At 38.2% G+C, this 15,330-nt stretch overlaps 1 protein-coding gene across 1 annotated transcript in view; it reads left to right on the plus strand.

The window, feature by feature from the left end:
• Window positions 1–15,330, plus strand: part of LOC149804549 (inactive ribosomal protein S6 kinase delta-1-like) — an 80,608-nt gene that overhangs the window by 28,647 nt on the left and 36,631 nt on the right. The window contains exons 7-8 of the mRNA XM_089941406.1: window positions 6,515–6,585; window positions 13,880–14,345. Coding sequence (XP_089797532.1) covers window positions 6,515–6,585; window positions 13,880–14,345 — 537 coding nt within the window. The remainder of the gene's footprint in view (window positions 1–6,514; window positions 6,586–13,879; window positions 14,346–15,330) is intronic.

Below are 15,330 nucleotides of genomic sequence, written 5' to 3' on the forward strand. Positions count from 1 at the left end.
TAGACAGGAACCATGTGTGAAAAAGAAGACAGTCCAAGAAGGGATGGAACACTTGTGACTGTGGCTGCTTGAGAAGATTTGGCTATGCTGGAATCTTACCAGGTATATCTGTCACTAGACTGAGTAGATCTAAGACTCAGGACTTGTCCCGTCTGAGAGGGGCTATCAGTCATTTTGCAGTTCTGACCCAGTGAAAGGAATTTTTGGATTTCTGGATGTATAGGGACATGAAAATATGCATTGGTCAGATCCAGATGGCATACTCATCCTTTCTGATGTAGAGATGGATTTATCTTGCCATATGCATCTTGAATTTTGGTGGTTGAATGTATGGTTGAGGCAATTCAAGTTGATGGTCAGTCTCAACTTCCCGTTCACATTCTGGATGAGAAAAAGCCTTAATTAAAACCCTGGAGATTGTGGTTTTTGCTTGGAAGTGGAGAAATTAGGTTTCTTGCCTTCATGGTAATTCTACCTCCTAGTCTGATTAGACAGCTGTCTTCTAATATTGGGTTGGGATCTATCCTGAGTACTTGACTGTAAAGATCCCTTGCCCTATTTTGCCTATCATCCCTATTCTGAGGCTGTGATGGATTGTTCCAAAAGGCTAGAGTAGGTTGGGCATCATGTTGCAGGGACAGTTTTTGAGTTGCGTGTATATGAACTTCTTCAATCCTCACTCCTAAAAATAAAGTTGACCCTAACTTGGTTGTCCTTAAAGCCAGACTATGATGTGGCATTAGAGACATGGAACACAGGCATGTCTCACATCTGTTGATATACAAATTGGTGAAAGTAGTCAGTGCATTGACCATTGAGTAATGCACTACTCTGTTGATGAACCGAGCAATTCCAGCTGTTGCCCCTCCAGGCATGGTCATTGCCTGATTTTACTGCCAGTCAAAAAATGGCCATTGATGCCAAGTCAGGCATAGAGGAAGTAGCAACCACATTCCTAACTAGCTTGGAAGATTCCATTAATACATTTTAGTCTACTTTATTTAACAGTGTTAGGGCCATGTGTGCTGCTGGTACGTGAGAAAGCTTGCCAGTAGCTTCTTGAGGGTCAGTGGTTCTTTCCACGGAGTTCCCGGGTTCTTCCTCCACCATTAATTCTGGCCGCAATGTAAAGCCTATTGTGTGCTGAAAAATGGCATTAAACCCTACAACAACAACAACAACATCACTTTGGTTGCAGCCAAGATTTAAATTGATAGAAGGAGCAACTGTTTAACACCCAGAAGAAGCCGATGCTGTTTATTTTGAGTTACTTTGGGATGATTTAATCTGGAAAAAACTTGTTGATGAAACAAATTATTACGCTGAAAGATTTCTAGGATTAATTTGTGAAAAGTTTTCATGAGAAACTGTACGTTGAAGTACATGTGAAGTAAACAAATTGTTCCATGTGTCATGTTCAATTTTAGTAAAATTATTATAACTTTTGAACTAAAAGTGCTAGAAACTTCAAATTTGGACCAAAATGCTAGAAATTGAATTATCTTTATTTTATTTTTAATAATATGCTACTATCACAGCCGTTACTAACAGGGTAATGGAAAAAATTACACTGGGGCACTAAGTTGTGAATCACATTAACAGGTGTTCAGCTATAGCGTGGACACCATTTTGGTACAGTGAGTCTTAAAAGTCTGCAATTGACAAATTCATACTGAATTCTGGAAAATATAAACAAATATATACCACGTGTAGTAATAATCAAATTGCATAATAACTCCAAATTTGACAGTGGCTTCTGATAGTTTCCTTAGAAATAAACTTGGAATGTTCAGAAAGTAATTCTGTACATGTGTAAACTGGTTTGTCCAAAGCTTGCAAACCAGGTTGTTACAAGGGGAGGTAATTTACAAGAGTTATTGCCCTTGTCTATATAAACGAGACAGAAATGGCTATTTTTTTGTCTTTTTAGTAGGGTTGGATTCAGGAGGTAGAAGGCTTATGTCTTAATGATTATGTAATCAGGCATTGAAATGAAAAGCTGTTCTAATAAAAATAAGTTATAGAAATTATTAGTACCTTTGTCATCTTCTATGTACAATATGTTGTGTTAATGTGCAGGGAATTAACATTTCTCTTATGCTTACTACATTAAAATGTAGCAAATGAAAACTTCACTATAGTTCATTAAAATCATATTTGGTGAAGCTGATTTTCACAGATATACTTGTCTGTAACTTAATAGGTGTTTAGTCAGAGACCTAGGGTATCAGTATTTTGCTACCAAATATCTTCCATTGAGTTTTAGCTCACATGGCCGTAAACCTCATAAGTCAGTGGTATGATCCTGCATCTGTCTGACATTATGCATCATGTGTCCATCAATAGTTACTTTTGTAAACTTCTAAAGAAAAACGTGGGGCTAATTTTGGCATTAAGCATCCTGGCATAGAGGCCTTTCAAATGATTTGCCATGAGATGTCAGTAACATTATTAAACAGAATTTAATCAAATTAGAAAGAAAATAAAGCTGCCATCCAGATAGGAAGACCTTTCAGATTGTTACCAAAGATTATGATCTGACTTCAGCTATGGCCATCATTACAGAATATTGAAAACTTTTAAACAAACCTCTCCAAAAGTACTGAACAAAATTCAGTAAAGTTTAACAGAAAGCTTCTAGGCAGGAAGACATCAAATTTGAGCAACTGATGCCAGTTAACCTTCAGATATGCATCCAATTACAAACAATAGAAAAACCTTTAAATACAATTTTCTCTGAAACTACTTAATGGAATTTGCCCAAACTTGACAGAAAGCATCCTGGTATTGAGACCTTTCTAGTTTTTACAAATGATCCCAATTCAGTGAAACTTGAATTTAATTTGACACAACCTGACAAAGCACCATTGCATGATGACTTTTCAATTTTATTAAAATGATGCTAGTACACAATTGAAAATGACAACCATTTCAAAAAGTAGAACACACTTTAAATGATACTTCCTTACAACTGCTCAATAAAGTTTGACCAAACTAGAAAATCCTTTAAACAACACAAGATCTCTAAAATGCTGAATAGGATTTGACAAAACATGATAGAAATATTCTTGGCATATAGACCTTTCATACATTGCTGCTCTAGTTGAAAACAGAAAAACCTTGAAACAAATTCTTCTTCACAAACTGTATAGAATTAGACCAAACTGACCTTATGGACATAGATCTGATGATGAAAATAAGGCCAGAGACGAGGCCTTATGGACCTAGGTCAGATGATGAAAATAAGGCCAGAGAGTAGGCCTTATGGACATAGATCTGATGATGAAACAGAAGGCCAGAAACTAGGCCTTATGGACCTAGGTCAGATGATGAAAATAAGGCCAGAGACTAGGCCTTATGGACATAGATCTGATGATGAAACATAAGGCCATTCACTAGGCCTTATCGACCTAGGTCAGATGATGAAACAGAAAGCCAGAGACTAGGCCTTATGGACCTAGGTCAGATGGTGAAACAGAAAGCCAGAGACGGCCTTATGGACCTAGGTCCGATGATGAAACAGAAGCCAGAGACTAGGCCTTATGGACCTAGGTCAGATGATGAAACAGAAAGCCAGAGACTAGGCCTTATGGACCTAGGTCAGATGATGAAACAGAAAGCCAGAGACTAGGCCTTATGGACCTAGGTCAGATGGTGAAACAGAAAGCCAGAGACTAGGCCTTATGGACCTAGGTCAGATGATGAAACAGAAAGCCAGAGACTAGGCCTTATGGACCTAGGTCAGATGGTGAAACATAAAGCCAGAGACTAGGCCTTATGGACCTAGGTCAGATGGTGAAACAGAAAGCCAGAGACTAGGCCTTATGGACCTAGGTCAGATGGTGAAACAGAAAGCCAGAGACTAGGCCTTATGGACCTAGGTCAGATGGTGAAACAGAAAGCCAGAGACTAGGCCTTATGGACCTAGGTCAGATGATGAAACAGAAAGCCAGAGACTAGGCCTTATGGACCTAGGTCAGATGGTGAAACATAAAGCCAGAGACTAGGCCTTATGGACCTAGGTCAGATGGTGAAACAGAAAGCCAGAGACTAGGCCTTATGGACCTAGGTCAGATGGTGAAACAGAAAGCCAGAGACTAGGCCTTATGGACCTAGGTCAGATGGTGAAACAGAAAGCCAGAGACTAGGCCTTATGGACCTAGGTCAGATGGTGAAACAGAAAGCCAGAGACTAGGCCTTATGGACCTAGGTCAGATGATGAAACAGAAAGCCAGAGACTAGGCCTTATGGACCTAGGTCAGATGGTGAAACAGAAAGCCAGAGACTAGGCCTTATGGACCTAGGTCAGATGATGAAACAGAAAGCCAGAGACTAGGCCTTATGGACCTAGGTCAGATGGTGAAACAGAAAGCCAGAAACTAGGCCTCGTTAACTTTCAACTTTAAATGAGTCTTGCAGTTATTTCTGTTTTGAGTTGATTTTAATGAATAATAAATGTTGAATTAGCAACTGAACTGACTTGTGTTTGATTTTCGCAGGACAGTACAAGTTTTATTATGGGTCTCCTGTGGGTTAGCAAACAAATCTTAATTTCAAGCCCTGCAATTTTGAAAATGATATTAAACCAGCACCAAACATGGCAACAGTAAAAAATAAATAGAAAACTCTTCTAGAGCACTTCTCCGAAACCAAATGATAAATTGTGACCAATTTTGACAGAAAGTATCCTGGAATGAAGACCATTAGGTTTTTTTTACAAATAATACTGGTGTTCCATCGGTTATTATGACTATAACTATAAAATAGGAAAATCTTCATAATATTTCTTTTCCCAAACTGCTGAGAATTTTTGAAAAGTTGTTAGAAAGCATCATGGAAGACCTTTCAGAATATTACAAAAGATGAATAAAATATGGCTTCTGTTACTAAAAGTCAAAAAACATTTTAAAACTTGTCTAAAAACCTGCATAATAACATTTGGTCAAATTAGACAAAAAGCACCTGATCTGAGGAGTGCTAATTTTATACAACTAGTGCTGATCCATCAACATATATGGCCACAATCTTTAACAAAAGACAAACCATTCAACAAATTCTTTTCAAAAAGTGTAAAACAAAATTTGATGATACCTGACAGAAAGCATGTTGGCATGAAAACCTTTCAGATTTATAAAAAATTTGTAGATCCAGCATCAAAATATGGCTTCCACTGCTAAAAATAGGCAAACATTTAAATGTCTTCTAAAGAAAACCACTCAGCTGAATTTTGTTTTAGGCAGATTGAGTGATTGATTGATTTAGTTTTAACGGCGCATCAGCACTGTTAGGCTATTTTGTGCCAAACAAAATGTTTTATGTATAATCTTTTGAAAATTATAAAAAGTCTCATATCGACCAGCAATATAATAAACGAATAGTTGAAATTAAAACGATATAAGATGGTATCGGTGAAAAATAAAGCTTCCCGATCAACGGGGGATATAAATGGTGTATGTTAATGAAGAATAATGAATAGGTATTAAAAAAGGGACAGCATATATATTGCATAAAACTGCACAAGGTGATGGCATAAAATTTAGAGTTTAGAGTAAATATTCACTGCTTTCAGGAACTCTATAATACGGTTGATGTTTAAAGTATCAAAAAGTTCCTTCATATTATGCACATTGTAATACTGATCTGTTTCGGCAGAGAGAACGTTCAATTTGGTACAAATGATGCATTTCATCATCAAATGCAGTCACTAAGAACAGAGAAACATTTAAAATACTTTTTCTGAAAAACTCCAAGCAGTTTGACCAAACTTTACTGAAAGCATCCTTCCTGGCATAAAAGGCTTTCAGATTTATACAATACCAACCCACCATCAAATATGGCTGGCATTACTAAAAACAGAAACAATTTAAAATGACTTCTTCTGAAAAAGTGTTTAACAGATATGGGCACAGATGCTCAAAATGGCAGATCCTTTCTTTAAATGAATTCTTTTTTTATTTAAAAAAAAACACAATGTGGCCAGTATGACAAAAAGTATTCTGACATTAAGGGCATTTAATTTTTTGCTTAAATTATGCCAGTCTCTGCCATCAAATATGGCTGCTATTACTAAAAATAGTTAACATTTCAAAACTGATTGCAACAGTGTATAAATTTACAGACATGATAAGATATGATTCCATTCCACTATCAAATAATGCTCTGTTACTAAAACTAGAAAACATGTACACACTTTGGTCTAAAAATATACATCAACAGAATTTGTGCAACTTTGACACAAAGCATCCTGACGTAGGTGCCTTTAAATATTGGACAAATGATACTATAATGCCATTAAAATAAACAAGTATTAAACAGTTATTTTGAACTCATTATGTATGCAGTTAGCAGCATTGGATGAAGTTTCAACAGAAAGAATCTCCTGATCTTGTTGTTTTGGCCAACTGCTTTTGCATTTGGATGTCAGGCAGATATTATCCAGATGTTAGATTTCAAGCCCTCTTGGGCCTCTTGTTAAATGCTACATGAATATCTTTTTATATTTTTACATGTTCAGAAATGGATGCTGACACAGTGAAATTAAATGACCAGGTTCAGGTGACTGACAATGAAGACAAAGGTCTACAGGTATGTATATAACTGTAATAGAAATTATCCATTTCATATTATTTTATCAGAGGAAGGGAACATAGTCCACTTTGAGATAGAAATTGGGAATTTATTTTTGTATTACTTTGTTATGTTCTAACATCGGGTTAGTAATTCTATCTATTGTAGTTCCAAAATCTTCATTCACATTTGTTCATCAGTTGTGGAAATGTAATCCTGTAATATCATTTATTTTAGTGGGGCTCAATTTTCCTTATGTTTTTTAAAAAAGAGACATTTTCACAGATTCTTAAATTTTGTGGTTTTGCCTGTCTTAGTTTGCATTTTTGTAGGTATTTAATTTCATGGATCAGTCTTTACAAATATCCCAAATTAAGAATACAAGAGAATAAACTAGGCTGAAACAAATGGCAAATTCTTTAATTTGTAAAACAAAATGCAACCACTTGTATGAGCACCAATCAAAGACCTTATAATTTCAAAACTTAACCATGTTTTTGTCCAAGTCAGTAACATCAATGGAAGTTAATGCAACCAACAACACTGAAACAATACTACCATCTTTACGAGCACAAATCAAACACCTATCAAGATAATCACTTACACCATGTTTTAGTTTGAGTGCTAGACAAAGGAAGCCAATGCCACCAAAGTGCAAAGATCCTAACTAAACTAAAAGACAATGGAATCACTCCTTTGTTTGTGCCAGCCATATGTACCAACCATCTTCAACCACTAGACTTGACAGTAAATGTTTTAAAAGAAGAATCACACTTTCACAACTGGTATGCTAAACTCATTATAGAGGCCATCACCCAAAGGAAGCTTTTACTGGTAATGATCAGTGCACTGTATTAGTGAACCTTGCAGCTTCATTAATGTTGTTGTTGTTGTTGTTGTTGGGTTTAGAGCCATTTTTCAGCACATGATAGGCTCATTAATGAAGCCAATTCATGCTGAATGGATAATTGCAGTGTGGGTATTATTTAACTGACAAATGTTTGTGTGTACCATGAGAGTTGATTGATATGATGTTGATACAGTAGCTGTCATAAAATCACACAAGTGTGAGCTTTAATACTCTGGCCAAAAGTCAATGCAGTGTGAGCTTTAATACTCTGTCCAAAAGTCAATGCAGGGTGAGTTTTAATGTTCTGCTGCAATTAGTGTAAGAGGGGAAGAGTTTAATTGCTGAATCTAGTGGGATTCAGAAAATAACTTCTTGTTCCCAGGAGACTATGGGACCTTTCACTCATTGACCCCAGAAAGATATGAGATATGTCCCTTGAGAAGTAGATAGATGTAATTGCCCATGAAGGGTGGCATTATTCTCTCAGAACAAGGGGGACAAGGTGGGCAGAGGCTCAGTAGTAGTACCAGAGAACATATCACACTTCCCTCTAATGGGAAAGTAGTGGTCTTACTCTAATTAGACTGATGATAACTCATCTATCAGTTCATCATTGCCCAGGTAGTCACTAGGCACAAGTCACACATCACCAGTCACTGGATGTACATCATTGGCCTTGGAAGAGGGATTGGGTCAATACCATTGATGTCTCTATGCCACCAATCCATCCTGGTGGGGATAGGGAGTTGTGTTGTATTTGTCTGACTTTGCAATGTTCCCTTTCAACACTGTTATATGTTGGGAAGTAAATATTCCTTCCCACTCATGATGCCATGGATGCCCATGCTCTGGCTTCAAACCGGATTGGATTTTTTGCAGGATGCAAGCCTGATTCATTTGCTGAAGTGGAACTAAACAACGAAGAGGGCGGTCATCTCATAGATGACCTGGGGAGGATGAGAGCCATTCTTGTCCTGAAATTTCAGCTAAGACTGGTTGTCCTGTCACTGCCCACGAGGAGTAGAGAGACAAGGATACTCCTGTTTTCAGGCCTCCCTCCTCAGAAGAGGGATTTCAACAGAGAGACCTTGGGATGGGAAGTTCTGCCATCTCCAGTGAAAGAGTAGGGGACACGAATGTCCTCTGTGCTGGTGAACTCTAATGAGTATGAAGAACTGATTGTATTGGTCCCTCATCCTTCCTTTGCATCCCCAGCCTGTTTGACTCAACCATTGGAGAAGGAACAAATATGTATGTTCAATAAGATGGTAAGCAAGGTTTACCACATCTTTCCTCAGACTTGTATCCAAAGATTTTGGTATTGAATAACAAAAATCCACTTTAATTTGGAGAGACTGTCTGGAGCATCACACCCAAAATTTTTTTGTTTCCACATTCTGTTATGGTGTGGGAGATTTCCCAAATGTTTTCTGGGGACCAAAAGTTTGACATGCAACAAAAAAGGTGGTCTGTCCATGTTTTTACACTGTGACATTTAGTCTCGGCATCAAGCTATAGAGCTCACTCTCTACTATGCCGCTTAACCCCATGTCCTCAGTGCTAGTGTATCTCAGGATTTTGGCAGGGACTTGCGAAAACCTGCCATTCAAAACCTTGGAGACGATGGAGTTTAGAGCTCGAACCATCGGACCTATATCTTTGATGGCTGATGTTTTTTTAGCAGCACTACAGTACCTACTGGAGGCAGTACTGTTGTGAAAATATTGATCTACACCATATTTGTGGCTATGGTGCTGTTAGCACAGTTGATCCACCTCTGTAGGGATGATCAGGATCCTTTAAACATCTTGCTAGATCAGTTAGAACTTTCTGAGGGCTGCTACTCTGGACACATTGACACTTTTTGTAGGTTTCACTCCTACAGTGACATCACAGGATTTGACAGACTAACAACACAGGTCCCTTGCAGCCAGTCCGAGTACATCAAGGCAGGCCTTGAAGCATGCTCATCTAGGCTTCCCCTTGAATCCTTCTCAGAAGATTTTCAATAGTTTGCAGACCCAATATTCACAGAAGCAATCCCAATTAAAACAGCCATCTTGTTCTTCCATCACTTTGACAAGTGAGCTGAAAAGGCCAATGAAGATATTTGTTGGGCCCCTCCCACTTTACAAAGAAAACAGGGTGGTCTGGGGACTCACATACTCTCCATCTGTGCATTCATTCTCCTGATGTACCCATGTGTAAATGTCTAGCCCTATTTTTCAAGGTCTTTTGGGGCATCATGGGATCACCCTTAAATGAATGAACTTCATTTTTGGGAAGATACTCCTCTTCTTAAGACCCCCATAACACTTTTACCACTAAAGACTGGTTCATTTAAGGGATGAGAATTTTCTGCTGAAAGACACAGTAGAGAGGGTGGAAAAAGATGATCCTTTGGCTGTCTACTCCCAGATTTTATTGATGACCAAGAAAGGCATACAGTTTTAGGTTATAATAAATCTTTCCACCTTAAACACTTTCCTGTTGGAGGAGCCATTCAAAAAGAGACTACTGCCTCAGTCAGGGATGCCAATAAGACCCAGAGGCTTGGTTGTCTCAGTCAGCCTTCATTATGCATACCAGCAAATCCATGTTTTTCTTTTCTTCAGGAAATATCCTCAGTTTTTCCAGGAGCAAGAAGTCTTTCATTTTTTAGCTTTTCCATTTAGCTTAGCCTTTGCCCTCAAAACGTTTACAAGGGTGATGGGAGTAAATGAAGCTCACCTGAGGTCTCCCATCCTGCAGTACTTCGATGACTAGTTGATTTGAAATGTCCTTAGGGAATCCCTGCTGCAAGATCTGTCCCCCTGTTGGGTCATAATGACCCAGCTGGGACTTATTCCAGACCTAGATAAATCGGATACAATCCCTTCTCAGGATTTCATTTATGTGCATATGATCTTCCTTACCAACCATGGGTGAGTTTGTGTTCCACTGGATAGGATAGACAGAACCCTGTTAATTTTTTTGGCACTCCCATCCATACCCTTATTGTCAGTTTGCCTGTACCTTCGCACGCTTGGGGGGCCCCGAGTGGCCGAGTGGTCTAAAGCGCTCTTCGTTACGGATCACTGCCATCTCACCTCTGTCTGCGGCGGTTCGAGTCTAAGATTCAGCCAATGTGGGCATGTGAGAAAGCCTGCCAGTAGCTTCTCGTGGGTCGGTGGTTCTTTCCGGGGTTTTCCGGGTTCTTCCTCCACCATTAATACTGGCCGCCATGTATAGCCTATCGTGCTGAAAAATGGCGTTAAACCCCACAACAACAACAACAATCGCACGCTTGGGGACCTTGAACTTAATTTATTTGGGAAGACTAACTTGTGTCCTCTTCAGTTTCTTCTCCTTTCAAACTGGATACCACACAGGCATCCTGTCAGCTTGGATTGCCCTGGAGTATGTTTTTATCACCTGAACTATTAGTTCAGTCATGGCCAAATCAGAATCTGCTTCATCCTGTGGAGCATGATCATTGGTTTATCAATAAGATGTTAAAAGTGCCCCAAGCATTTTCTACCAAGTCTCTGCTATCCATGGTAGTTTGGCCCATCCTTTAGTTTGTGCTTTGCTACCAGGTAAGAAGGAAAAGAGCTATGAACAAATACTACATGTACCTTCAGCAAAGTTTGTGGATAACACACACATTCAGTGATAAAGAAACCAGTTAATTTTGGGATGAATAGGTCCAATGTCAAGGTCATTGACTGATAGAAAGATAAATGTTTTGGGCATAATAACATGAATTCTAGACCACATATCTTGACCAAAGTTTGTGGATGGTTTACACTTAAGTTATAGAAGAGGTCTATTGATTTGGGCTTGGGGGGGGTGTCAAAAGATCAAAGGTCACTGTCAAAGGGAAACAAGTTTTCAGACTAATTTTTGTCTTAAAGTAAGTACCTCAGAAAGACTCTGTGGATGGCTTTTACGTTGTGTAATTAAGAAACTAAAAGATTCTGACATCTAACAGTAGGAGAACAGTCATGGAGAGTGTGTATGTGTGGTTGGATGGGTGTGAGATTTGGATTTTTAAAGTAGCTTTAAAAAAATTAAGTCATATTGCTACGATGTCTGCATTCAGTTTATAGTGATATCTAGTATTGGGGCACCATGCCGCAGATATGTAACATGATGTTCCACCCAATCACATTATCCTGAAACCAAGCCAACTAGTCCAAACACTAACCTCTTAACTTAATGTCAAGAGCCTAGTGAGTCAGCTGTTAGTACCATTTTAAAAAGTCTTTGGTATGACTCAGTTGGGGTTCAAACCGACAACCTTGTGCATCTGAGGCTGGCACTCTAACCACAAGTCCACCGGAGCGGTCCAGTAAAGTCATGGGCTGCACATTAAGTTTAGTTCAGAGTGACCAAAGGGTGAGGTCACTGAGACCCATCGGTAAGTAATCTCCTGAATTAACGATATCCTACTAGTGTGTTCATAGTTGACTGTTAAACAGAGGCAAGTGTATAATGTGCTGTTACTCATTGTACTCATTTTCAGGCATGAGTGATTTTAGTATTTTCAGATATTCTTTTGACATTACTAGACCATACAGTACTGTACAGTGTGTAATTTAATGCTTTCTCAATCTCTTGGACCCTATTTCACCTGAAAACTAATACAGTAGTCCCCCTCTTGAACGGCCCCCTGACCAGCGGCTACCCGCTCCTTACAGCCAGAATCCATTGGCACTGACGAGTTTGTGTTCAAAAGTATCCCTCGTGAAAGGCCACCTGACTAACGCGACCAGCGGCCAGCATATTAGTGCAATAATATAAAATTTACCCCTCACAAGCAGCTGCATTTTCTTTTAATATGTATCCAGAACCAGTATTTTATTCATAACGTGTGTTAAGTAATCCGATTTCTGTTTCCCGATGTCAGGTTTTCGTTACTGAAAGAAGTGTTGAGTAAAGTACACGTACCACTAAGGTTAATATTATATCATTTACGCCTCACGAGAAGCCAAATTTATTCCATACAAAAGGGTAATTACATGTGATCCAATTAGCCTTACTGTTGTGTTATCATAAGATGTCCGGTTTAGTCACTCTGATAAATGTTAAGATTACAATTATTGAACAGTAGTAACAGCTGAGAAGTGGCAGTATCGATGTACAATACCCAAATCAGCAGGAAAATGGTTTGATAGCCTTTATGGCTTCCCTTAGTAAGATGTTGAGCTTGTTCACTTTGATAATTAGTGGCTATTACTACTGGCAATAATTGTCAAAATTATGAATCCTAATGGCCACGTGGTCAAATCTGCGTGATGTTAATGGTACATATCGAAGCCGCTTTGGCTTCTCTCACTTAGTGTAAAGAAATGTATAAAAACAATAGGGTACCAGACTGCGACTAACAAATCCCGTGACAAGATCACTTCCTTTAAAAACACACAGCAGTTTATTTAGATGAATACAAAATTGTTTTATCAGTATTGTAGTTGGCAACATGAATAACTTACTGCAAAAAGATCAACATGTCATCAAGGAAAAGAAAAATTCTCAGTTTAGAAGAGAAAGTGAAAGTAATTCAACTGGTGGGGGTGGGGGGGTGTCAAGGATTCTTGCAGAAAACTAAGGTTGGGAAGACTTGGATAAACAGTATCATGAAAGATAATGAAACAATTCTGCAGAAGTGGGAAGGTGAAATGGATGGAGAAAGGAAGATTGTTTGAGCCAGGAGACGTTTGTATTCTGATTTGAATGACAAGAAAAAACAACAGTTTTGTCAGTTGAATTGTGATATGACGACTTTACCGCAAGTAACGGATCGTTGCACAGATTTCAGTTGCGACACAATATTAAATGTTCTGTCATTAGTGGAGAATCAGCTGATGTTAATAATGAAGTTGTCGAAGATTGGAACAAAAGACTAAACGATGTGTGCAGGGGATATGACAGCAAGGATATTTTTAATATTGACGAGACTGGTTTGTTTTTTAGACTGTTACCAATAAAGTGACAGATAATGTGATCTGTAACATAATTATAAAGACAGTTTTAAAACTATATCAATGGTTATTCATAGCATTCTTTTGAAAATGATGACACAATTTGTTTTACATTTATTTCACAACATGCATGTGATTTTTTAATGAAAATATTAAATGTTTTAGAATTAAATGTACTTGTGACTTTCTTCATATGTATTTACTATTCCCATTTGTCATCCCCCTCTAGAAAGGCCACCCTCATTATAAGGCCACTTCCCTGCTGTTGCATTAGGGGTGGCCTTATAAGAGGTGGACTACTGTATGTGAATTCAACTCTTCAGATGAATCTTGGATTGAGTAACTCAACCATACTGAAAGTAGATCATTATGACCTAATTTTTATGTTTGAGTTTGCTTTTTATATCTTCCTCCATACCTGTCTATATATTGTGTGTTACACAGAATCTGTTCCTTTTGGCAAGGTGATTCATATTTACAACTTTGTTACAAATTTCAGATAAGGGGGGGTGATGCCAGTGATACAGATGGTACTGTAACAGGAGAAATATCATCATCAGATGACACAGTTGGTTCCAGGACAGGTTCTGTATACTACAGTTCACAAGTAGATCTCAGTGAGTTTGACCCCTTGCCCAGAAGTGGGTCAAAAGTCATTTATGGAAAGGGAGACCTTGACATTTCACAGGTTTTGTCTGGAAGCTCTACGAGCCTGGAGTCCACATCTAGCACAAGTTCTAACACTAGCCAGCAAGTAAAGAGAAAGAATACTTTATCTCCATACAGACAGCGTTCTGCCACGAAAGAGAGCATTTCCACAATGGATTTAGGGGGCAAGGAAGACTATATTTACAAGGCAGCCAATCAGATCAGCTTTGCCCAGGAGTGTGAAGCTAATGGAAATTATGAATTAGCATTTGCTAGCTACAAAAGTGGAGTTGGGATTTTGTTACAGGGTGTTCAAGGTAGGTTAGAATCTTCCACTCTTTTTGTTGTTTTAGTTTTGTTTTATCTCACCTGGCCATAAGGCCATGTGTGCCTCTTGTATGGTCCTGTGTCAGACATGTGTCTTCCATCAACTTTCCATCAACCTTCCATCAACATTTGCTTACTACCACTCCAGATGCTGTATTTCTGAATAGATTTTGTTTAACTTGTAATATACGGGGATTATATCTTCAAGGTCTCAGTTAAGTTGATTATGACTGAGCTCAACACATTAATAAGGTAACGTTGCATATGAATGGCTAAACATGTTACCACTCAAAAAGGTGATACTCCTAATAGATCAAACTCTGTACATAGGCTCATGTCAGAAAGAGAGTTTGATGAAGAGCAACATTCATGCAAATATTGAGTGTGAGTTGACTTTGAATCTGATTTAATGAAGTTGTTACAACTGTGGAGGCTGTGTTTCTGAAAGTTTTAGACCAGACTTGGTGAAGGCTTACCTAATAAAAATCTTTGATGAGTTTGGTCATAATCAGCATCTACACATTTTAATGGGGTGAGCTTGGATCTGATTGGCTGAGTTTTGTGCTATTCAGTAAGATATTTTTCTGTTCAGATTTTGATGCCTATAAGCTTATGTTCTTAAGGATTTGGATGATTTTAATTATGAATGTGTTCTAAACACATTATTGGATTGATTGAAGAGCTTCTTACCACTCTCTAGGCAATATTTCTGATTAGTCTTGGCATATGACCCTATATCATGAAGCCATTGAAATAATTAGATTATGAGCTTTGTATGCTAACTAGGTATTCTGGTATCTGATTGGCTGAGCTTGTTACCATGATCAGATGATAAACTTGGTATATATTTTAATAGTATTAATACATTACCTGCTATTATTACATTGCTTACCTTTTCTTGGATTCCAAGTCACCAGTTCAAGGTAAATATTCCATCCTCCAATTAGTAATTGGAGACCAAGAATTTAAAAGAAC

Source organism: Sinohyriopsis cumingii, chromosome 2, assembly GCF_028554795.1.
Source record: "Sinohyriopsis cumingii isolate HCF-2022 chromosome 2, ASM2855479v2, whole genome shotgun sequence".
NCBI classification, from domain to species: Eukaryota; Metazoa; Mollusca; class Bivalvia; order Unionida; family Unionidae; genus Sinohyriopsis; species Sinohyriopsis cumingii.